This window comes from Danio aesculapii, chromosome 7, assembly GCF_903798145.1.
Source record: "Danio aesculapii chromosome 7, fDanAes4.1, whole genome shotgun sequence".
Lineage (NCBI taxonomy): Eukaryota > Metazoa > Chordata > Actinopteri > Cypriniformes > Danionidae > Danio > Danio aesculapii.
The window spans coordinates 37,356,195-37,382,737 of NC_079441.1; the positions used below are offsets into that span (position 1 = coordinate 37,356,195).

At 37.6% G+C, this 26,543-nt stretch overlaps 2 protein-coding genes across 2 annotated transcripts; one reads left to right on the forward strand and one right to left on the reverse strand.

Annotated features, from left to right (window-relative positions):
* The first annotated feature begins 5,227 nt into the window (after nucleotides 1-5,227).
* Nucleotides 5,228-11,011, forward strand: ndufs3 (NADH:ubiquinone oxidoreductase core subunit S3). The gene is made up of 7 exons (XM_056461841.1): nucleotides 5,228-5,321; nucleotides 5,733-5,789; nucleotides 5,870-5,967; nucleotides 6,059-6,208; nucleotides 7,839-7,964; nucleotides 8,182-8,301; nucleotides 10,737-11,011. The coding sequence occupies exons 1-7, from the start codon at nucleotides 5,267-5,269 to the stop codon at nucleotides 10,896-10,898; spliced, it is 768 nt and encodes a 255-aa protein (XP_056317816.1). The 5' UTR covers nucleotides 5,228-5,266; the 3' UTR covers nucleotides 10,899-11,011.
* Nucleotides 11,012-16,774: 5,763 nt separating this feature from the next.
* Nucleotides 16,775-26,124, reverse strand: c1qtnf4 (C1q and TNF related 4). Its single transcript, XM_056461842.1, has 2 exons — nucleotides 25,929-26,124; nucleotides 16,775-18,301 (listed from the first exon to the last, which is right to left on the reverse strand). The coding sequence occupies exon 2, from the start codon at nucleotides 18,294-18,296 to the stop codon at nucleotides 17,151-17,153; it is 1,146 nt and encodes a 381-aa protein (XP_056317817.1). The 5' UTR covers nucleotides 18,297-18,301; nucleotides 25,929-26,124; the 3' UTR covers nucleotides 16,775-17,150.
* Nucleotides 26,125-26,543: the final 419 nt, after the last annotated feature.

Genomic DNA, 26,543 nt, shown 5'->3' on the forward strand with positions numbered 1-26,543 from the left:
CATTTTAAACAGAAATTCTCTGTATTTTTAATGGAGATTCTGTTTGCTTGTTATGTAACAGCATCCAAATATTCTTTAAATTGAAGTTTAATGGAGCCTATTGCTTTTTGTATTTTTTTAGTTATACACCGAATGAAACAAAGTGGTGGATAACTGGTCCTGTACTGACTATGATACATTTTTATAAATACAATAGAAACCAATGGTATGTGGTGGTCTATAGCACATTTCACTCACAATGGTAATTCAAAGAATTTAAATTAATTAAAAAAGATAATAATAAAAAGTGTGACCAATCAACGTGTTTTAAACCTTGATTTGTATGCGCCTACTGTTAGCATAATAGCTGAACTGCGATCTGCTCTTTGGATTTCTAATTTACTTGATCTTAATGATCTGAGTGATCTGTTAGGTTTGTGTTCAGTGAATATATCTGAAAAGTTCCTGGATCATTTAGTGATTTATAGACAAGTAATAATACTTTAAAATTATTCTAAATGTAACTGGAAGCCAGTGTAAAGACCTGGACTGGTGTGATGTGCTCTGATTCTCTGCTTCTGGTCAGAATCCTGGCAGAAACATTCTAGATGAGTCTATTACAGAAATCCATCCTGCTGCAAGGTACACATTTACTTCTTTCCACATGCAATGACCTAACCACTTTCAACAGTTTTTTTTAATGAAAATTTAAAGGGTTTTCTTTAAAATGATACCAAATTTTTGCATTTACAAATCTGCATGTGAATTTTGGTAGGCTAAATTTAGACAAAAACCCCTAAAATAGCCCTTGTGTTTAAGAGGTTAAGTTCTCTTTTTGTTTAGGTGTATCCAACTATCAAATTCATCAGTGCATTGTCAGGGCATCGGTAGTCATTAGGTGATAGTAAACCTGAAATCAATTGGCTTGGTGAGAGCATATAAAGGTTGAACGGAAGAGGTGCCAGAATTGTGCCTTGTGGGATTCCACATGTCATGGTTGTCCACCTCGACATATGGTCATCTACAGTATACTGACGCAGTGACCTTCCTTCAAGATGAGATTTGAGCCATTTGTAGACCATCCCAAAAATCCTGGCCTTGCCCATTGAAAAGCTATGATTGACAGTGTCAAATGCAGCACTGAGATAATGCCAGCACTGTTCATTTGCCTGTATCTGTATTTAGGCGAATACTGTTTATTATCTTTATGAGAGCTGTATGAAAATTGACCAAGCATTCATTCAAGCTGAGGAACTTGTTCAGTTGATTAAAAACAACTTTTCAGATTGTTTTGTCAATGAAAGGAAGATTTGATATTGGTCTAGAGTCGCTCAATATGGTGTTGATCTTTGTCAGGAGGGGATTTACAATTGCTGTTTTCATTGAGTTTGGTAAAGTCCCAGAAAGAAGCGAGACAATTACCATTTCCTGTAAATCCACCTGTAAACGGTCTTGAAATGTCGAAAAGTTTCGAAAAATGATATGGATAGTGTGACAAGGCAGAAGATTGATGTTTTAATAATCTGTAAAATCTCTTCCAAGATTTTACCATGAATTGCCTTAAAATCAGGGACAATAACTAGCTGAGTTTGCCTGACATCAGCACAGCTTTGCTGATTGCCTTTCTGATATTTACTGAGTTATCAGTAAAGAACTGAGCGAAATCATTGCATTTGCTTTTAGAGAGGATCACTGGGAATCTGACTAATGGGGTTTGCCTTTATTTGTACTGGTGTTGAGGTTCTCCAAGGTGCTTTTTGGCTGCCAGTCTTCTTCCTGAATCTTAACTGGAGCATCCATGACATTCTTAACTTTAGAGTTAAACAAATCAAGATTAAGATCAACAGAGTCTGCAGATATGCTTGGCGATAGAGATATGGTCTTCATTGCACAACAGTGTTCTCATTTAGGCATCTGTTTCTCACAGAGACAGATCTATCTTCAATGGTTGAAGTGATCAAATACAGAAATGATCATATCATTTCAACAGTGAATCAGATGCTTTGACCCTTATAAGCAGAGTCGGAATTTTGTGCAGCATTTGTGGATATACAGAATGCAGAAATTCAGAATGACCTAACACATAAAATAAATAATTACTTTTATTTTAGGTTTACAATCAAAATCTAATTAGATCCACTTGTTTGGTAAAGAAACCTACAGCAGCTCTCTCAAATAATACATACACTAAAAGACAGGAAATATAATTTACAAATTGTATTATACATAAATTATCTAAACATTTGCATATTATTTAACACTGTTGCTGAAATTAATTGAAAACCCTGAATAAATATATATTTACATACAATTACATGAATAAATACATCACATGATGGGCTCAAAAATCTGAATTTCTGCTGGCACAGATTTCGTGTTGGTCTACTTACAAGTAAATCTATGTCTGTGCGTGGGTCCCTGTACATGCTGAGTCAGGTCAAAAATGTTTAAAACAGTTATGAGTTCTCTTCCAGCATTGAATTAACGAATATGAAAATCCCAAGCAATATTTCAGCGGACACTAACAGTTCTGTAAAATCATCAATTAAAGCTGGTGAACATTTTGGAGGGCTGTAGATAATGATAAGTAAAATGTGCAGAGCACCCTTTGGTGGTATACACAGATATTCCAATGACGAATACTCGCCAGATGGGACTTGCTTGTGCTGATAGATGTTATTAAATAGAGCAGTTTGCATCAACCTCTCCTATCAGCTATGCAGACTCATATAAGTAAAGTTACTAGACATGTTTTCATCAAGTAAAGTGATTTAACAGATGTTTAAGTGTGCTAACTTAACAGTTTTAGTTTTATCCCTAAACCAGTCTCTGATTTACATTTAATTGCCAGCAGAAGGGTTTAGGCCATAAAACCTGATATCAAATGTTATGCTAAATATTTCTTTTTTTATGCATGTGTCTCCTCAAAATTACTACTGTAAAAGTAGAGAGACAGTGATAGAGCCAATTCGGTGGATGGAGATGATTGGGAGGCCATGATGTGTAAGGGCTGATGAAGGGAATTTGGCCAGGACACCAAGGTTACAGCTCTATCTTTATGAGAAGTGCCATGGGATTTTTAATGACCACAGAGAGTTAGGACCTCGGTTTAAGGTGTCTCTGAAAGACAGAAACTGACTGTGCAATTGCAAAATAAAGACACAACAAAATGAAAGATTAATTGAATTTTTCATTGAGTCAGTATATCAGCATTTGTCTTGTCTGTTCTTCAAAATTAAACCTGCTGGTATTCATCGCTATAGTTCCAATGTCCCTGTTTATCTTCTGTAATCTTCACTGACCCCAGTTTCATCCGGTGACCCTCACAGGCCTGATGTCTTCATGTGACAGTCCGTTGTTACAGTCTCCTGTCAGCTGTTGAGGAGTCTAATGGCGGAAAGAAAAAAACCTGCACTTCACTGTGCTGTACTTCTGGCCTGAGGGGAGGAGATGGAGGCAGCTCTGATGATCTTAGACTCAGTCTTTACCACTCTCTGCAGGTGTTTGTAGTCCATGGCTGTAGAGCTGCTGTATGCAGTGATGCAGTTGGTCAACAACTCAGCTGTAAAAGTAGCTGTGGATCCTTGGTGGCATGCCAAGCTTTCTGTCTCCTCAGGAAATACAGATGCTGCAGAGCTTTCTTCACCAGCTGTTCAACTGGGGTGTTCAAATAGCCTCTTTGCATTTAATGTTTATTATTGCCATAAATCTGTTTTGCATAAATACAGTGTGCGAAAAGTGCAGGACTGCTGAGGAAATCAAATCATTTTACATCGTTATGACCACACACTAACAGTGAATGGTTACAATTTTCGATATCAGTATGACCTTACTTATTCATTTAAAAAATGACCATAATCTTTCTATGTTGTTTGTCAAATCAGAGATTTCCATAATGCATTTCCAATTCAACTAGGAGCATTGCCACCTTTGGTAAATGTGCAATTTCATGCAAATGTCAACTTTGATATGGAAAAAAGGACATTTTCACCAAAATAGCTAAACTGTTTCTGTGTTTTTTGTACAAGCAAGCATTTTATAGTAGTTGAAAAATACTCAAAAGTATTTCTGTCAATGTTTTCAACCAATTATATTTGATTTACCAAATCACACAAGTGCCAATTTCACACATCCGTCACATCCATAACGGAGAGATGTCACATCCATAACCAATCTTTTTCCTTTTTTCTTTAAAATAAAATTAATCATGTTTGTTGTAGAGTGAGCCAACTCTTATCCTGTTGATAAGCATTATTTCTTTTGGCTTGTGCAGTTTAACTGACAGAATATCTACAAAGTATGTTGTGTACTGTAAACTCACAGACTTTTTTTGACACGTATCCATTAGGCATGTTTATTTTTACTAATTTAAAATATAAAAAAGGTTTACAGATTGATATTTTTCTGATTCCATAATTCTGTGGTTAGTTGTTTTGAAAAAATATAAAAAGATGTTTCAATATAATGTTAACATACTTTGTGAATCTATGTTTTGAATTTTCACTGCAAGTGTTACATCCATAATGCTGGAATAGCTCTAATATGATGAGCTATTTATCTTGGAAAAAATGTGATGGGGACTGATGTCATTATAAAAGATTTTCTATCCTTTATATTTTCTGGTCCACGTTGATCATTTCATTTCTTACAGTTTTCTATAGGGTTAACGTCTGCAGACTGGGATAGGCATGGCAAAACTTTATTTTTATGACCCACATTAGTTTTTAGTGTTTGTTTTGGATCATTGTCCAAAGTGGAATACTTTTTGTATCATTTGAGAATAAAATGGCTCATCTGCATAACTAACTAGTACTTAAATCACAAAATAAAGTATGTCAAAAATACTTAGATGTCGACTAATGAAATCTGTGTTTTAAATTAAAGTCTTGAACAAGCTAATGGCCTCAATATATAAAGATTTTTTAAATATATTTATATGATACTAAATGATTGTCAAGACAAGAACAGTAACAAAGACCAACGAAAATCAAACATACATCAAAAGAACAATGGAAACAGTTAAACACTAACTGTTTGAAAAACCAGAGGAGAAAGAAAAACAAATAGGTCTGAGAAAGAAAAAAATCAGGAAATATACAAAGTTTAAATTTTTTTGTAACACCTAACAAGGACAAAATATATTAATTAATCCCAAATATGCATTAAAACGAGATTTTTAAAGGTGAAATTACCGCCAGAAGATGGCAGCAGGTCACTGCACAATACCAGTGCCAGTCAACAACAGCAGTAAAAGTCTCGCGAGGAAGGACGCGGTGTGGGTGTAAAGATGGCGGCCTCCTTGGTTAGATTTGTCCGCAGCGGATTTGGCAGAAGTTTAAACGGTAAGAATCAAAAGGGGCAGTGCTGACCAGTTCAAGATAAATTATAACTTATTTTACAGTTGTTGTCACCATGCATGCCGCACAGCCCACTCTCCTGTGGTTCAGACAGGTCTTCGCGGTTGACCTTTCCTTTTGCTGCTAGCAGACATTACAAACACACTGAACAGTACTGACAATGTCGACACATATACTGGAATAACATGCTTTAATCACTACAAATTGGAATTGTCTTATTCGGAATTTGACAATTAAGCTACCGTTTATTGTTGTTTTGTAAATGCAACAGTGTCGTTATTCGTTTTCAATTTGATCGGGTACAAGTTAACGTAATTAATTGGGATTTTTTTGGCATTTAATCTGAATTTGACACTGTTATAACAATCCATTAGTTTCTTATAATCTTTCATACAGTTGCCAGACAGAGCGCTGCGATTGTCCAGACGAGATCGACGACAACTGAAAGCAGGCGTGAGTAGATTTGTGGAAATCTGACATTGTTCACGGAGCTGTCACTGATTTGTCATGATTAAAGGTCTTTTTTGCTTTAGCTACTGTAAGGCCCAATGATCCAGTCACCCACTCCCAGCTTTCAGAGTTTGGAGAATACGTCGCAGAGATTCTCCCCAAATATGTGCAGCAAGTTCAGGTCAGTAACCCCCCCTGATTTAACGATGTATTTAGCAGATATTGTGGTTGAGCCAAAACTTGTCTCTCATTTAGAGCCTTTTTAATTCTAGGTGACCTGCTTTAATGAGCTGGAGATCATGGTCCACCCAGAAGGTATTATTCCTGTTCTTACCTTCTTAAAGGATCATACAAATGCTCAGTTCCGCAATCTGACTGATCTGACAGCTGTGGACATCCCTTCAAAGCAGAATCGCTTTGAGGTAAACTTGCTCAGCCTCAACCGAGAAGTGTCAAAATATATGATGTTTTACTTGCATGTTGATTTCGTGTTTTTTGTTAATAGAATTTCAAGAGATCACTTCAAAGTTATTATTGGTTAGTACTAGGGCTGCACGATATTGGAAAAATCTGACATTGCAATCGTTTGTTTTGTTCAAGGGTGTAGATTTGGCATGGACGGTGGGGATGTGTCCCCACCAATATCCAGCAAATACTGAAATGTCCCCACCATTAATTTAGGCCCAATCCCAATTCTATTTTTGTACCCCTACCCCTTCCCCTTGGCCCTTAAAACCGAGTGTGAAGGGGAAGGGCTTCAAAATTTACCCCTAAGAATTGGCACAGCACTACAGCACCTGCACACCTCATCATATGTCATCTTGATCTCTTGCTTTATCTTGTACAAATGGGGTCAAGTCTATGTACCAATTTAAATTGAATAAAGCTAAGGCTGTCCAGTGATCAAGTATTTTTAAAAGCTAAATTAGCAAAAATAAAATGTAAATAAACAGTGCTTTATGGTTTATGGGGATACTAGCAACATTCCAATGTAGAAAATCAAATGTAAAATAATATGCTCATCATTGTGTAGTAATTGTATTCAACAATATAAAATAAAGTGTAATTTTCATTCATTCATTTTTATTTATTTATTTTTTTGGTTTAGTTCCTTTATTAATCTCAGGTCGCCACAGCAAAATAAACTGCCAACTTATTCAGCATATGTTTTAAGCAGCGGATGCCTTTCCAGCTGCAACCCATCACTGGGAAACATCCATACGCACTAATTCACACACATACACTACGGAAAATTTTAGCTTACCCAATTCACCTATACCACATGTCTTTGGACTTGTGGGGGAAACAGGAGCACCCAGAGGAAATCCACATGAAAACGAGAAGAACATGCAAACTCCACACAGATATGCCAACTGACTTAGCCGAGGCTCAAACCAGCGACCTTCTTGCTGTGAGGCGATTGTGCTATCCACTGTGCCTCCGTGACGCCCCATGTAATAATATCTTTATTAAACAATCTAATCTTACGATGTGACTACTGTGGATACACACATAGTGATATCGATACTCAAACGATATATTGTTCAGCACTAGTTAGTACTGGCTTTGCCTTTAATAAGTACATTTGTTGAGTAAAAGATTGATTTATGTTTTGTTTTATTAATTTCCGCTAATGTGTCTTCAAATGTTCAAATAATAATATAAAAATGTTATTTGTTATGATTAATATGACATGTACTATGCATATTCCACTTTAAAAAAGCTGAAGACATCAATTGCTTTTAAATGCACTAAATAAATGAACTACATTATAATTTTATGAAACACTTTTAAACACTTTCTATGTAATTAGTAAATAAATATAAACATTTTAATCAAAGCACAACATTTTAATGGCAAAACAGGAGCCTTTGAAATGGTGTCTGAACTTTGAGATTCAGATTCTTTAAAAAAGATATATAAATTCAAGCTAATACACAAAATATGCATACTTTGGCAGTCCGGATAGGGAAAAGAGAAATGCATATCCATCTAACAGAACATGTTTGAACCTGATCTGCAATAGGCTGATAATCATTTTTTCCTTTTCAGATTGTGTACAATCTGCTGTCCTTGCATTTTAACTCTCGTATCCGAGTAAAGACCTACACGGATGAGCTGACTCCTCTTGACTCCTCAGTGCCTGTGTTCCAGGCGTCTAACTGGTACGAGAGAGAGGTATGTGTCTCAGTGTAATGAGGTTTTAAAAGCAAGTTTTGATTATGTACTATGAAAAAATATGTATTAGTATGCTCCAGCACAAGTTGCAGACTTAATGCAGTTGAGCCCCTAAGATCTTGCATTTTAGCTTGATGTGATGTGATGTATGTTTTTATTGTTGTTGTTTTTTATAGAGGCATTCTTGTTTAATTCTGAAATAAATCTGTCATTAAAGGTTTGGGACATGTTTGGAGTTTTCTTCACAAACCATCCAGATCTGAGACGCATCTTAACAGATTATGGATTTGAAGGCCATCCATTCAGGAAAGACTTCCCGTTATCTGGATATGTGGAGGTAAACACATTAAATATTAGGTTCTGCTTCTATCTGGTATGATCATGTTTTTAGGGATCAAATAGCAAGTGGTTATCAAGATGCAATACCATTTCCACCTGTATTCGCATCTGTTTATATTCAGGTTTTGTCACTACTTGTGCAGATTTCATCAACTCTTCCCTCATCTCTTTTAAGGGAGCACTGAATGAATGAATGATCCGACTTATTGAATTACACATTAATTACACGGCATATAAATGAGCAGGAAAGCAAACTCTGATTTTTGATACTAATCCAAGTGTTTTGGTAGACCAGACAAGTTAATTATATAGTGCATTTTATACATAAGGGTAATTCACAGCACTTTAAATGTACATTGCACAGCAGTATGAATATATTGGCTTTCTCAAACTGATATCCCATAATGATCTCATGTCAGATCAGTAAGTTGAGATGTTTTTTTTGCAGATTTTTGAATGCCCACAAGCACATGATTGTTTTCCATATGAAAGCAATCAGATTGAATGTATTTTTGACTACCTCTGAAGGGGTCAAAAGTGGAAATGCCATCTCTGCTTTTTCACTCTAAATTGATTTCTGTTTCAAATAAATGCTGTTGCTGTCGCACTTTTTACACACCCAAAAGTAATTTAAGACTGAAATATTGTTTATTGTAAGTTTACCCAACATCATAAAGGCTCAGAATACAAATGATCAACTCTGATGATGTTTGTAATGCGTTTATTGAGCACCAAATTAGCATTTGGGAGAAGAAGCCACAGTTACGTCACTGCAGCAGTGCTAACAAGCGGTGAATAATGGGTGTCATCCATGGAACAAAGAACAATTGTTTTCTGCTGTCTTTGGATGTCAGAACTGGAACGCAATAAAAGATGGTCTTATTTCTCATTTTATTGGCTATTTTATCGCTATCAAAGATGCCCAGTGAAGATAAACATGGGTGTTTCTGCCAATAAACTGTTTAATGCAGTTAAAGCATTAAAGGTGCTATAGAATGAGAATCTAGATATACCTAGGCATAGCTGGATTATAAGAATTCAATACACAGAAATGATATTCAGTAAGCCTCATGCTCCATTGTCTCCTCATTGTCATGTAAATCCTGATGAAAAACGGGCCAAAGTCAGAACAAAACACTGACTCTGTCACTCAGAATGTGTTTGATTGGCTACAACATTTTCTATTGATTACAACAATATGTGAAAGAGAGAGAAGATACTGACACAAGCTGCTGAGCATCAGAGAAGAGCTCATTGTTCACAACCATCCCTAAATATGGTCAAAACTGAGCTATTTGTTCTAGAGGTAATTCCTGTGGTTATAAATGAGCATATAAAACTGTTTCTGGAGAATCGTTGAACTTGCCTAAGCCACATGCCTACCAGAGAACAATATAACACATCAATAACAAATCGATCCAATGAACGCGATGAAACTTATTTGGTGTAAAAATTAGTGCTACATAATATTCTTACATGCTGTTCATAGAGGGCATTGTATATCAGCATTAAAGTTAACGCATTACCTTATTTTATAATTGTTTGACTTGTAAAAAATTGCTCACATCTAGCTGTGGTTTTATCCTTGGCTCTAGCCAGACCATTGGTCTGTAATAAACTAAAATCATTTGACAAATATTGATATTCAATGTAAATGTAAAGTACAGCATGTTTTTAATGCAGTCTGATGGCTGCTGCTGAACTGTCAACTTTTGTCTGTTTGTAAACCCAGCTAACAAAGTGCATCATCTCTGTCTGTAAACACCAAAATGATCTGTTGGAATCATTTCTGAAGAATGTTGCACTACAAAATGGAGTATTTGCTGTAAATGCATTTAAATACAGAGCTAGATTTAAGTAAAAGAGCTATTTTAAATGAAAATATTCTAAATATGATTGTTATTATTACACTGTAAAACCCAAAGACTGAGTTAAGGTAACTAAAACTATTCGAAGTAACTGATTGCAACAAACCATCTAAGTTCAAAATCTAATCCTAGTGAGTACTGTCAACTGAATCTGAATCTGTGAACTGAATCTGAATCTAAAAGAAGCAATTTGAGCACAGTAAAACCCTATAAATAAAGAGAACTCAAACCAACTGAGTACTGTAAAACTCAATAATTAAACCAACTCAAACCGTTTGAGGAAACCGATTGCTACAAACCATTTGAGTTAAAAAAACTAATCTATATGAGTACTGTGAGCTTACTTCATTTAAGTTGAAGTAATGAGGTATTTAATTAACTCATTACCTTCAACACTGAGCTCAAAACTCTTTTCAAATGAGTAGAATTAACTTTACAGTGTATATTTTTTAACAAATAAATGCAGCCTCAGTAATACATTTTCTCAAAAGAGAATCCAAATGTTAAAGTTTGAAGCAATGTTAAAGGCTAGAGCACTGGTGTATTCATCTCTGTTGTTTTTCAGGTGCGTTATGATGATGAAGTGAAGCGGGTTGTGGCAGAACCCGTGGAGCTCGCTCAGGAGTTCCGCAAGTTTGACTTGAACAGTCCATGGGAAGCGTTTCCTGCATACCGGGAGCCTAAAGACGCACCCAAGCTGGAGTCTGGGGATAAACCAGAAAAGTAAACCTCTATGTGCTGTGACCCTGGAGAGCTATAATCATACCCTCAGATTAATCCTCTGAACATTATTTATGTAAATAAACATTGTGCTACATCTAAATAAAACATTGAAAATAACTTCGCTTTTCTTTCTCATTTCCTCATTGTGGTATTACAAGACAATTGCAATATTTGTGTATTAAAATAAGTAAATACTTAACTATACACTAATATGTGTGTGTGTTTCAGAATGGTGAATATAATATTACGCAATACATTCTACAGTTTTAAGACTAAAAATTCACCATAAAATGAAAATGTACTCTATTTACTTGGCCTCAAGTGGTTCCAAACTTTGATGATTTTTTTATTCTGTTGAACACAAAAGAAGATATTTTAAAGACAGCTGGAAACTGGTAATCACTGACTTCCATAATAGGGAAAACAAATACTATGAAATTAAATGGTTACCAGTTTTCAACATTTTTAAAATATCTTTTGTATTGAAAGTTGGAAGAAACTCAAACAGGTTTTTGACAGGTGAAGGATCAGTAAATGAAAACAGTATTTTCTGTAGTTTTGAGTAAACTCCAGTGTTCTCCAGCCTCCCGTGCCTAGAATGCAGCTCTGCACAAGAAGTTTGACCAGAGGAGAAATGGTTGTGCCCAACTGAGCCTGGTTTCTCACAAGGTTTTGTTTCCTTCACTTTCGTCAATTGGTGAAGTTTTTTCCTCACCACTGGATTGCTTGGTTTGGGCCTTGTGGAGCTGCGAATCAATAAATTTGCTCTTCCGTGTTTGGACTTTCAGCTGTGAAAAATAAACCACATTGAACTGAACTAAACTGAACAACTCTGAAAACTGTTTCAATTTATAAGAACTTCTGTTAAGCTGCTTTGACACAATCTACATTGTACAAGCGCTATAGAAATAAAGATGAATTTGATTGAATTAAACTATAGGCATTGAACTTTAGTTAGATATTTCTGTCAGGTATGAAATCCTGACCCTGTTGCTTGTACAAATACTTCTTGATTAATTTTAAAATAATCTCTAGTTTTCTTATTCAGCAGTTAAATGTGCACGTAGCCAAATTTCTTCAAGGTTTTAGATGCTCCAGTTACCACTACAAAAGATAATAAATCACACCAACAGGTTATTTCCAATGAGATTTTTATCTACAAAATGATGAGTTTTACCCACTAAACAGCTTAATTGCCGTTCAAGAAAGTCACTGCACAGCAAAATTATAGGTGTAAGAATCTCTCCTCCATAATTAACTGCAGCTTATCCATTTACCAATCTCATTACAATTTGAGGCAAGTCAGCTACTCTGTAAGAGCACATAAATTACCTCTTGAAAGAGCAGAATCATCCAGTATATCAGCTGCATGCTGCTAGTGTGGTCTCTCATTCCCTCCGAGACTTACTTAGCAACAATTACGCTTGTGTGTGTGTGTGTTCTTTATGGTATCAGTTGTTTGCATGGGTTTCATCCAGGTGCTCCGGTTTCCCCCACAAGTGCAACAAACATGCACTGCAGGTGAATTGGGTAAGCTAAATTGTCCGTCTGTATGTGTGTGAATGGGTGTATGGATGTTTCTCAGTGGCTGGTTGCAGCTTGAAGGGCATCCGCTGCATAAAGCATGTGCTGAATAAGTTGAATAATGCTGAATAAGGACCTCTGATTAATAAAGGGACTAAGCCGAAAAGAAAATGAATAAATGAATTCAGCTGATCTCCGGGTCTGGTGGTGTAATCATTAAGGGCCTTTGCTATTGTACCATGGCTGCAGCAGGCTCAACAATACTGCACAGCATTGGTACCTAGCTGGGGACTATTTTCAGGTGCTGCATAATTTTATTGTGCCTACTGGACCTATGGTACAGCAGCAATGTTCCTCGATTATTATGATGGAATGAGAGTATAGTTCCTATAACCTTATCAGCCTAGAAAATAGCAGCTTTTCATTTTTGGTTGGGTTTTAGTACATGATGTAATTACAGAAGAGTCAAGCTTTGAATAGGAAAATTATCAAAACTCTTTTAAAACTTTTTGAGCAAGATGCTTATGGTGTAATCTGATTAAATGATTTATGCTAAACTAACCTAAAATGCTAAAAATGGTAAAACTGTTTTAATTTAGGGGAGTTGAAACATTTCCAAAAACGTGGGGAAAAAAAAACTCTTTTGATGAGGTACCACTTCAGAGATAGCATCTAGTAGCATATGCTAATAGGTGCTATATATGTGCGTTAGATTAAATGTTAAAACAACTTGCCATATGTGGTTTTCATCAAAAACTGCTTCGCTTTTAGGCTTTTTATAACTTCAGTCAAACAAAATTATCTTACATTTCCCCAGGCAGCTCCTTGATCTTGATGGTTGAAAACTAATCTGATCTGCTATTCCGAGACCTCACAAAGCCAATGACATTCATGGTACAATCAAGCTTATCTGGATTTAAAAAGAAACAAAATGTGTTTATTTGTGCTAATAACTAACACTTAAGATAATTAAATAGCTCAATTTCATGGTTATAAACATACTCATTGGCCACTTTATTAGGTACAACTGTTCAACAGCTCTTCTAATCAATAATTTCCAATCAGCTAATCACATAGCAGCAACTCAATGCATTTAGGCATGTAGACATGGTCAAGATGATCTGCTGCAGTTCAAACCGAGTATCAGAATGGAGAAAGAAGGTGATTTAAGTGACTTTGAACGTGGCATAGTCGTTGGTGCCAGACGGGCTGGTCTGAGTATTTCAGAAACTGCTGATCTACTTGCATTTTCACGCACAACCATCTCTAGGGTTTACACAGAATGATCTGAAAAAGACAAAATATCCAGTGAGCGGCAGTTCTGTAAGTGCAAATGGCTTGTTGATGCCAGAGGTCTGAGGAGAATGGCCAGACTGAAAGGCAACAGTAACTCAAATAACCACTCGTTACAACCGAGGTCTGCAGAAGAGCATCTCTGAACACACAACACGTCGAACCTTGAAGCGGATGGGCTACAGCTGCTGGAGACCACACTGGGTTCCACTCCTGTCAGCTAAGGACAGGAAACTGAGGCTACAATTCACACAGGCTTACCAAAATTGGGCAATAGGAGAATAGAAGTTTGGTGTCAACAACATGAAAGCATGGATCCATCCTGCCTTGTATCAACGGTTCAGGCTGGTGGTATAATGGTATGGGGGATATTTTCTTGGGACACTTTGGGCCCATTAGTACCAATTGAGCATCATGCCAATGCCACAGCCTACCTGAGTATTGTTGCTGACCATGTTCATCCCTTTGTGACCACAGTGTACCCATCGTCATAAAGCGTGAATGATCTCAGACTGGTATCCTGAACATGACAATGAGTTCACTGTACTCAAATGGTCTCTGCAGTCACCAGATCTCAATCCAATCGAGCACCTTTGGGATGTGGTGGAATGGGACAAATCTGCAGCACTTGTGATGCTATCATGTCAATATGGACCAAAATCTCAGAGGAATGTTTCCAGTACCTTGTTGAGTCTATGCCATGAAGGATTAAGGCAGTTCTGAAGGCAAAAGGCGGTCTAACATGGTACTAGTAAAGTGTATCTAATAAAGTGGCCAGTGAGTGTATATTTTATTTATAATTTATTTCAATTAAAATATGCATATTATGGGTTAATAATATTATGGGTATAATAATGTGTTAAATTTCAGAATTAAACATACAACCCAATTAAACCCATGCAGCAGTTGCATTTCTCCATATTTTACCTATATATCAGAGTTGCAATAACTCGTTTTTATAGAGTAGGAGTGAAAATGATATATACTTTATATTATTACTAAAGCAGAAAATACAAAAGAAACAGTTTACATTCAGAGCTTTTATTTGGCTTGCTTCTGGGGACTGGCTTCTTTCACAATATGAATCCAGCTTACACCGAAACCACTTTTACGGTACTTAAAGTAGCTCATACTGCACAAACACTGAAAAGCTTATCCAGCTTTCTTTCACAAAGTTTATTGACTGGAATAAATCCATACAGAAAAAAGTACATAAGACCAGGCACAGGATTAGAAATGCAAACATTCACATATAGAAATGGATAAAAAAAATAAAAACACAAGTATTTACAAGTTGGAATTGTGCACTTCATAAATATGCTTCACCTAAATAAATCTTTTTGACCATATACACACAACAGCACAAACCAGAAGAATTATATACATTTACTGATAACTTTAATAGAATTTCTTTCCAAAATATAAACAATATTTGTTGAACAGTTCTCAAAAATCGTGAGCATCAGTTGATGTACAGTAAATGTATTTGGCAGTGAATAAAATAATTTTTGCATTTGCACTTTCTTGCCATACATAGTGAATTTACAGAAGCAAACCTCAGTTTAACTGTGTAGTGCTGTTCCAAATCCAGGAAAAAATTATACTGACTGACTACATGAATCATGATTTACTGGAAAGCAAATGTTGTCATCACTTTTATTACCATCACTTTACATTGGAAAAAATGGAAAAAGCAAACTGAGCTTTCGTGCAAAATGTTCGTGCAAAGGTTTTAAAGACAACACAATTTTGTATTTGAAATATGCATGCATTTAAGAACTGTATTAAATCTGAGAGATCATAGAAACTGTCAAATCAATCGCCTCTGCCAAGATAGGTGCATTAGTGCTAACAGTTTCAGATTGTTCAGTCAATTTGTGTCCCTTTTATTTCAGATTTATTTTTTGAATACTAGTGATTTTGTATTGAAATAATAAGTGTTAAAAATTAAGTAACTAATCATTTAAATATTTTTACACAATGTTTCAGTGTTTATAATAACTGATTTATCCATGCACATGATTTTAAAGATCATGTGATCTTTAGGATCAGATCTTTAGAATCTTTAGGATCAAATAGATTAGAAATCCCAAGGGTTCAGTCAAAGCAGGGTGAATCGGCTTTCAGCTACTATGCCCCCGCTGCTGGAATCAGCTTCCAGAAATGATCAGATGTGCTCCAACATTAGGCACATTCAAATCAAGACTGAAAACACATCTGTTTAGCTGTGCTTTTACTGAATGAGCACTGTGCTACGTCCGACAGATCGAACTACTATGTTTTTCTCTTCTTTTTAATTCTTTTATAATACATTTTATCCGATTTTATTTTATATTTATTTTTACCATTTTTATTATTTGTTTTTATTTCTCTTATACTTGTTTCTTTTATTCCTGTTTATGTAAAGCACTTTGAATTGCCACTGTGTATGAAATGTGCTATATAAATAAACTTGCCTTGCCTTGCCTAAAAATGTCTGTGCCCTTATAATCTTTTATCAAAAAACATTTCTGACTTGCATTCCATCATGAAGTCCAATGGGGTATATGCACACAGACTTTTAAATTCAGTCAGCCAGCCCCAGGGCTTCTGGTGAATTGTCATCCCATACAAAATCGCTGCGTTTAAGATCAGATTTCTTAAAAAAAAACAGCGATCTTTACTGCCTGGCTGAGATACAATATAAAGTGGGCATCAGAGCAAACAAGAAGCACTGGATTAATATCTATTTTTCCAGCCCATGTCTTTAAAAAAATGGAAATAAATTTCAACCCAGTATTTTCAATGGAGTTTCTGCGCTAGCCTGCTGCTAAAGACAGCACCTCTTTAAACAGTCTTTTGTCTTTTTTAAGCTTTAACAACAAACCCTAGCTGTGCATATAGCCCATTGCCTGTCAGTCACAAGATCATATCATTAGCTAACAGGGGAACCCTGCATTTTTCTTATTCAAGAAGCCATCTCACTGATCACAATAGAAAAAAAAAATATGTTGACATTCTCTGTTTCAGTGCCACTTTAACGATGCCAAGGAGAGGCTTTGTTATTTTAGGTGTTTCTTGGTTGTATAATTCCTCGGAAAGTAGATAAACTGGGTAAAAGTGTTCAATCACATGTGAAACACATGGAACAATGTGAACATTTTTGAGGTTTTGGAACATTTTGATGTGAAATCTAAAATGTGATTATTTGATCACTTTTTTCTTTCTTTTTTTTACATGAAAATGTTCCAAAATCAGACAATTTGTTCACACAAGCTTAAGTGGGAAGAGCAGGAGAAATTGTGTAATAACGAATCAGAAAAAAGCAAACGAAGGGAGTGATGAGTTTCTAGAGCATCAAAGATTACATATAGGGAACTCCAAATTTTTCCACACAAATTCTCCTCCAAACTCTTGCCACTTCCTCTAGACCCACAGACAGACTGTCTCCCTGACCGGCCTACAGTGTCTTATCCTGTTTCTGCGGCTGAGGAAGGCTTCGGTGCAGCTCAGGATACACCAGGAACCCAGTGAAAGTGATATACTTGGCGTGATTACTGTAAGCCCCAAACCCATCCCTCTGGTGACTGTAAAGCCACACAGTGTCTCCATCTTGCAGAGACAACATCAGACTCTGGCTCTGCAGGGCCTTCTCAGTGTCACTGTCATCGTAGATCATGGTCTGTACCTCCAAATGATTCTTCATCAGCTTCACTGATAGGGTCTTATGCGGCAGCTTGCCAGCATTGAAGGAGAAGTAATAGGCCCCTGCTACTCTGCATTTGAAAACACCCGAGCTCAAGTTGAAGTCGTTGCCGATGTTGACGAACTCTGTGTCAAAGATGATGGGCTGGTGCTCAGGGTGTCCTTGATCCACGCCCACAATGCTCTGTGTGCGGCCTACTGAGAATGCTGACCTTTGGTCATCGTCTTCCTCCTCTCCATCTCTGCTATCCTCCTCTTTTATTTCTTCGTCCCGTCTCTCCTCCTTCATACGCACAGCAGTGTCTTTGGTAATTGTGTTTTCTTGCTCAGACGGTAAGTGATCACTGATTTTCGGGGGCTGGTGGACACTGTCATGCTCTTTGTGTGTGTGCTCTTGGTAGCCGTACACATCAGGGTAGATCAGGTAACCGTTGAAGGTGGTGTAGTGGCCCGTGTTGCTGTAGATAGCGTATCGAGGGTCTCCATGAAGACGAAGCCAGACCGTGTCTCCAAAATCAAGCTGCAGCATGGCGCTCTGGCTCTGCACTTTCCGCTCTTCTCCAGCGTTCTCATCATACACGATCGCCTGAACCTCATTGCGGTTCTTCATTAGCATGACCGACAGGTCTCGCCGGGGGAACTTACCCACTGTGAAGGAGAAATAGTAGGCACCTGGAATCCTACAGCGGAATAAGCCAGACTTTGGATCAAAGTCGCTGCCGATGTTGACGTACACTTTGTCGAAAGTGACGACCATCTTCGGGCCTCCCTCCATGCTGCTGGTACGTGCCACCGAGAATGCAGACCGCAGCTCCACGGCGTCCGACATCCGGGAGAATGCCCATGTGCTGGTCACATGACACAGCACACACAGCAGCAGGGGCCTGGCACCAGGCAGCATTGTAACTATGGAGAGAGGAAATAAAACAAAACAGTTCTGTTTAATATCGTCAGCCGAAGCCGTTAACATTAACACAAAACTGTTTAGCAGAGTCTTATTTAAATGCTCCACTTTCACTTGAGCTCGCAAATGATAGCTGCTGCTCGTTACCAAAACATCAGCTCGAGAAAAAAAAAAGAGCAATCATTATGCATACAAGCGCCAGCGGGAGGTGGGATCAAAACAGAGCAGATCAGTGCCTTTAGTAGATACAGCAGGATGAGAGCTGTATTATCACAACCTCTCTCTTTTCCCCTGAGATAAGCAGTAATAGGACACACACTGGATCAGCACATCACAGCCCAACACTGGAGGTGACAGAAATTTCAGATCATTTCTGCACAACATTCAAGGGGGTCCCAAACCCATATCCCAATGCTAATCTTTCACCCTCATCTACACCAATTACAGCAAGCAATGCAAGAGGACTACAAAAATATTTAAAAAGCATTTTATTTAAATCAGAAGAGCTGCTGCAAAGTGACCTCATTCTGCTGCGATTCATCAGACGGTTCATATTAAATGGTAAGAGAGACTGGAGTGGGTTGGATGGTGATCGTTATACATTTGCAAAAGAGTGCAAATGAGAGCAGGCTACATTCAGCACCTCATATTGTGACGCAGATATCACCAGCCCTCCACACGCTCATCTATGAACCATTGGAGTGTGTGCCTGAGGGGAGAGCAGTGTATACGGGATATTAGAGGACACCTGGTGACTACTGTCAATACACACTGCTGTTAAATATTCTTCATAGCGTTTCTCCCTCTGTGAAACCTGTTCAACAAATTCATATTCCAAGAGGTTCAATATTGAGCATCACAGCCGGACTGCATCTGTCCCTGTTTTACTGCGTCTTACTGAAACAATCGCCCACAGTAAACTGCAATGCTGTGTTTTCATATTTCTTTCTCCTTAATAGGCTTTAAAAGCCACAATATACAGATTATCCTGTTGACAGCGCCGCCTGTATGAATGAAGACACGAAACCTTAAATCGGCTGCTTCCGTGTGATTTAATGATGGATGGAGCTCATCATCCCTCTGCTACAGTGATATGTGGACAAAAATAAAAAGGGAATGAAATGCAAAGAGGTTTTTGCTCTTAATGAGATCTCCTGAGATACCAGAGAAGTTGGACTTCTGTTGGATGGAACACTGAGCTAAGCCATGCTAAAAATAGAGTGCCCGCTCTCTCTGTTTTTGAAGAGTTTACGAATATTCATGTGAAACGCTTGAGTAAATTAGCACATGTACCTAGTTATAATAAGAGTTTAAAAACATTTGATCTTAGCAGCCATTTAACAATTGTTTAGCAATATTTTTACTTCTGAATGCATAATACTTTAACAAATCAAGTTAGAGTCATTTTGTGCAAAATATTAGGTAATGTAACCAGACAGGTAAATAACGACAACCATATAATGTTTTCCTCCTGTTGTTTGATCTCTATTTTTAGCCAGAGATGCTTTCATGAACACAGGGGAGGAAGACATCAATATTTGTCAATCCTTTCTTGTTTCCAGCTACACCTTTTTCTTCAACTAATGCTGAACTGTACCATTCCCTTAGAGAATGCATGAAGTAAAACCCTCTGCTCAGCGAAGCAAAAACACAAAATGTCTACATGCAACAGCTAAGTCTAAAAAATCCCTCCAAGTGAATTTTAATGAACTGAAACCCCCCTGGCTGGCTATAGGCTGTTAAAATGTGTCTAAAATTTACTTCAAATCTAAAACGACCTATGCAGGGGTGCGTTTCCCAAACAACGACATAACTCACGGTTGAATTATCATAGTACGGTGCATCGTTTGGGAAAAGAATGATGTAATGATGGGTGTTTCCCAAAACCGTAGTTTCTTTCGCCGATCCATCATTTGAACTACGTTGGTTATAACATAAAATGCCCACAACGACGCTCTAAACGGGATGGAGTAACAAGAAAACCCCATATTTTTTGTGCAAATTATATTGTTTTACACGCATAAAAAAAATCTATATTAGTTTTGGTAAAAACATGCACTCGTTTTCCATATTAATTGAAATATATATAAACAACACATAAAAGACCTATTTTCTTTTACAATTATTAGAATATTAAATATTCTAACCTAACTCATAAAAGCTCTTAGCTAACATGTATTCTAATCTCATTTATTAATCATATGAATCATTAATGGTTAGAATTTACAGTAGCTTATTTATTAAGAAATGAAAAAAAATCCTACTTAAATAATAATAATAATTAAATTTTTATTAAGTAGAATATTGTTTATTTATTTTATTTTTATTTATTATAAAAATCTACTTTTACAATCTGACACATTCAAACCACTGCAGAAATGTTCTAAAAAACAGGCCCATGTCATATAGCCCTACAGTGCAGATATATTTCTTAATAAATAACCTACAATTAATTAAAACCGTCAACATATGCTATATTTTCATTTTCACAAGCTTTGAAAATGTAATTTAAATTCCGCTTTTAAATTATAGGTCATAGGGGGGATAACTGAGAATAAAACACAGCCAGAAACTATGCTTCTAACTACAGTTCTAGATGTGTAGTTGCAAGTGTACATGTTTGTGACAGTTTGCAAATGTTTGTTAGAACAATGCACTTGGGAAATGCCAAATCAACAAACTATGTTTGTAACGACAGAACTTGCGACCTTAGTTGGCTAACAACGTTTTTTTCGGAAATGTACCCCTGATCGACTGCTTGCGCATTAATTAACACTTAGTCTTGTATCTTAATTCCAGTTGCACTTACATGTCTGTCTACTCTCCACAAAGTTAATGGATTTGATTGATCACTGTCCTCTATGCAAATATAACCCACTTCTCTGATGATGCTAATGGCTGTGCAGTGAAATCTTCTGTTCTCTCTTCGCTCTCATGTTAATTAGCTTTTAATATTTTGCATCTCATTCAAAATGGCTCTCTTAGGGCCTTTTCACACCAAGACAAATATTTGGTGTGATTAGGTATTTTAATTTGAACGAAGAACTATTAATGTCCCCTTTTTAGACTGACATGAAAATTCATTTAGTGTCAAAGCAGATTTTTTTTTCCCCTGGAGAAAAGTTGTAATTTCTGATCCATTGCATCTTGAAGAAAATTAATTTTGCGCTTATGGTCATGTGCCCATAAATGCTGCTGTTACATAAAATGACTATGACTAGGGCAGCAGACGGGGACAGGGAGTACTGAAGAGATGACGTCAAACCCCAGAAGACCACTGATTCCCACCTGAGATCTTCCTGTGGGGTTCATCAGGGAGAATTTAAGTTAAAGGTAAAAACATAACTTTACAACATATTTACACGTACACAAATAAAAAGATGGTCAATTTTTTTGCAGCTGTTATGTTTAGCAAAAGTTGTTTACCAAAGACACAAACACAAGACAAAAAATGTTTGGCAAGTAACCAGTGGTGAATTAATGGTTTTAATGCATTATTTGCATCGTTCTACAGTAGCACAACAATTTTTTTCCATAGTAATCAATGTGTGCTGCCATGATGGACTAATTTCCCTTTTATTGCTGTATAAACTATGTTATAAAAGGGTGTCTTTGACATGCTATACCAAAAACTAGAGGTGCACAATATTTTTATATCGCAATGCATGTATCTGCAACAGTCACATTGCAGGATGTCCAATGTTAAGTTAGAATTATAGTTGCTCAGGTGCCAAAATTCAGAACACATGAGATATATGGAATCAATGCAGAGTTAATAATAATTATAGAGTGGTAGTTTTTAACTTGCATTTGTTTTTTAAGGCAAGTGAGAGCATTTTATTGAATTATTTATACAATACAGACTATGCAGTGGTATTTAACATTTAATTAATCCATTTTGTATACCTGAATACTGGTAAACTCCCCAGAAAATCACAAAGCAGTGTTTATTCCATTTGTGTCTTTGCTCTGTTGTATCCATTTCTGCTTGTCATTTGTTTTTGTTATATTTTATGCAGATGCACTCCCATACAAAATCATCCCAATCAATCTAAAATTATGAATTGTTTCCAAATAGAGCAATGCAAGCCATCTGTTATTGTTTCGCAATATATATGGCAGAAAAACAAAATATTGTAATATCAGATTTTCCCAATATCATGCAACCCTACCTAAAACCAACAAGAGAAATCAAGCATTGGTTTCAGCACTGAAGTTAAAGAAGTTATATGTATGCTCTAATTATTTTGAGCACAAACCTTCTAAATGTCTCCCCAATTGGGAGCTGCATGTAGGACATGAGTGCCCATCTGTTTACTGTGTAGTTAACCTCAGGCTGTTTCATCTCATCAACCCACTCATTACACTTTGACAGGTGATATATGCTTATATGTTTTTTATATATAAAATTAAATAAGTTTGAAGTTACATTATGGGATCACATAATCCGAATGTAAACGATAGAAATAAAAAGCATATTATGGGTACGTTTTAGGTTAAGAAAAGTTGGACACCAGAGGAAGATTTTGTGTATCAGGATACTTTTGCTTTTCTAAACACACCACCTCTTGTCAAGAGAGTGATTTACCATTTTCAATCAGACAGTTTAAAATTTTTTATGCACTTGTCTGAATACACACTGCATGGAAAGATTTGACCAAATGTTTATTCTGAGTATTGCCTGCAACTAGCAGCAATTAGTAAACAGCAATGATCCAGTCATGCAATCAGTTCCACATCACGACAGAACATAAGTTCTTAGATACTGTAAAAATAATAATGTCCTAATATAAAAGTTGTAACCAGTAATGTAGAATGTGAATCGCTTTTACATTATTTGTGAATGTGTGCAATTTATGGAAATGGAAGTAATTTGGACAACTTCTTCCACACCGTCAGTAGTTTTCACAAAAATGTGAAAATTCACCTATTCTTCATCTGTCACTAAGCATTGTATGTAAAGGAGTGAACTGAGCTCACTGACATCACCATCAGAGATCAGAGACTACTAAGACTTTAGTGGCATTCATTTTAATGTAAACATGAGGGGTGATGCGGTGGCTCAATGGTTAGCACTGTCGCCTCACAGCGAGAAGGTTGCTGGTGTCGGCGCAATAGCCTAGTGGTTAGCGCGTTGACATATGGTGCAGTAGCATGTCAGGGCGTTGCGAGTTCGAATCCCGGCTCGATGACATTTCCCTACCCTACCCCCCTCTCTCTCTCCAACTTCGCTTCCTGTCCTAAATACTGTCCTATCTAATAAAGGCAAAATGGCCAAAAATAAATCTTTAAAAAAAAAAAAAAAAAAAAAAAGAAGGTTGCTGGTTCAAGTCCCGGCTGGGCCGGTTGGTCTTTCTCTGTGGAGTATGCAAGTTTTCCCCATGTTCATGTGAGTTTTCTCCGGGTGCTCCAGTTTCCTCTACAGTCTATAAGCGATCTGGATGAACTAAGTTGGCCATAGTGTATAAGTGTGTGTGAATGCAAGAGTATGGTTGTTTCCCAGTATTGGGTTGCAGCTGGAAGGGCATCTGCTGTGTAAAACATATGCCAGAATAGTTTGCAGTTCACTCCGCTGTGGCAACCCCTGATAAATAGGGGAAGCTGAAGGAAAATGAATGGGTAATATATATTGCGTCGTCAAAAAAATATTGAGGTCAAGGCGATGTATTGCATGACAAGTCAATATATAGATTATTGCTACAGGCCTACCATGTACAGACACAACGTGGCCAACAGAACTCCGCTGAGAGAGCAGATGCATTACTGATAATGGTGGGTATAATATCACAGGAAACTCTAGCATCCATCAACAGGAGCACTAAAGCGATTTGAAGCAAAAATGTGATTGCAGGTAAACAGGAGTGGACACACTCGGCCTCAGTTTGCTAGTGAAACTCCACTCAACGTGTGAGGGCCAGCGTGTGTGACATGACTGTGGTGTTTAATGAGAATCTGTGGAGTATCGGCAGACGGGGAAGAGCGCAGCGCTTGTGAGCGTGTGCTCCAGGGCCCAGTTATCTCTCTCTCTCTCTCACTTTCCCTAACAGCCTTTGGTACCACGCTCTGATACTGCCACTTTCACTGAACCATTCAGCCAAATCGGAACACACACACCCTCTATTCTGACAGCACACTTGAAACTCACAGACAAAGGGTAGGATAGAGGTACTGGAGATGAGGGAAGAAAAGGATACGGTTTTATGTGTCAAATGAAGAAGCACAACAGAAGACAGATGAAAAACAAGTGAGGAGCTGTTTAAATATTGTGACGATGACAGTCACAACTCTGTGTGCGTAATGAGGGCTTGAACCCGACAGCTGGCGTCTCCTGAAACTCCCAGCGATAGACGTAATCAGTCATTCCCCGTACTTACAGCATTCCATTAGACTACTAAGTGGTTGTAAATTGAACTAGTATCAATTTGAATATTTTTCATGCTTGAGTATTTCATTGTGTAATCTGCAGCAGATGAATTAAATAAAGTTGTGTAACGGCGCCGCTCTCCTGCTGCCCTATTTGTCTGTGTCTGTGAGTGTGTGTGTAATCTGTCATCTGTGACATGGGTAATGACCCAGCGTACCAACAACCTGCTGCCAATAAAAACAAAACAACACCTCTTCTGTCAGACTACGGCAAAATGCGTCATGCTTGAGGTATTGTTGAAATACATGTACATAATAACACGTCTCACTGCATCTCAATGCTTCAACAAGCAAATATAATACTGCATTTAAAATGGTAAACAATTATTTACAGTAATTATGCTGTTTACATCAGATATTAATGTAAACACTGTAATATCAGGGATGTGTGCATCCAATTAAACATGTCGTGGTTATGATTTAAGCATAATTAATGTTTCATTTACAATGATGCCTGCACACATTTGACTGATGCTGTGAATGCAAGCGCATACACTCAGTGTTTGAATTGTGCCATGGAAATGTGCAATACTCCATCATGCTATCTTAACCTACATGCCAAGATCTATAAATAGATAAACCGTTTTATTAGGAAGCCATCTAGTCATTCCATACAATTTTAATGAGTTTATCTGCGTAAATATTCACTTTGACCGGACAGCAGGCAGCTTCTGATTCGGCACGCACACATATGCGCAAGCTGAATGGGCTTTTAGAGTCTTCGGGGAAATCTCCCTGGCAGTGCAGATCCGTATCAGATCACTATCAGCAACAAAGAGCCTCTCTCTGTCTCTCCCTCGCTCCCGCTGTCCCGAGGTGATGTAGATATGAGTGAAGAAAGCGTACGACCTGGCTTTGTCGCTATCAACCCCACGTGTGCTGTTTCAAAGCATTCAGCCAGAGAGGTTTACCTCAGTAGCAGTTCTGCTCTCTGCTACGTTCAGCAATCGCAACGTCAGCATCAGAGAGAACCGGAGAGCATCATCACAGAAGTAGATCAATTCCCATTATGTCACACCAGCAGAAAAATATGAGCGGTGGCATTACGGCACAGAGAGGTACAAGAGCCATCAGGCAAGTTTGCTCCTGTGAGAGTGTTTACGCCGATCAGATAAAAGACGAATACAAAGCACTGGGCTGCGATCGCCACTGCATCACAAGATAGAAAGAGATAAAGAGAGCTGGTCCTCGTGCTGTTCTTCTTACCTGTGTGTTTGGATCTGCAAGAAGCGCTCTTGAAGTTCTCTCAGAGGTCTGAATGGAGGAGTGCCTCTTTCTCTTTTTCTTTTCTCGCCCTTTATTCTTTTCTTCTCTCTTGCTTCCTCTGTGTGTCGGCTCTCAACCTGCTGCTGATGTCTGGTGCAGCACACACCCACACATTCAAGCGCGCACACTCACACACACACACACACACACACTCTCCAATACAGTCATTGGAGGATTTAAGAGCAATCGGGGTGCTGCAAGCTGATTGGGGGGCTCTGGAGCAGACGAATGAACAGCCATTCTACAAGGTCTATCAATAGGGAGACTCTGGGGGGGAGTGGGGGCTGTGTGTTTATCTGCTTAAGAGAGAGAAAAACACGATGCATGATCTCTTGTGATCTTATTACGTCAATATGCATGCGCTTTGTCAATATGAACACGCTTACTCAATATGATCACAGCTGGTTTCAGCAGTTCCACATATGCCAGTGTGTTTATCACAAGATCCAATGGCAATGGCACAGCCATAGACACAGGCTTTGGTTTTGCCACAACAATTGTGGTAATTTCACACCTCTGCACATAATCATAGTCATTACTTTAGAGTCCCACAGA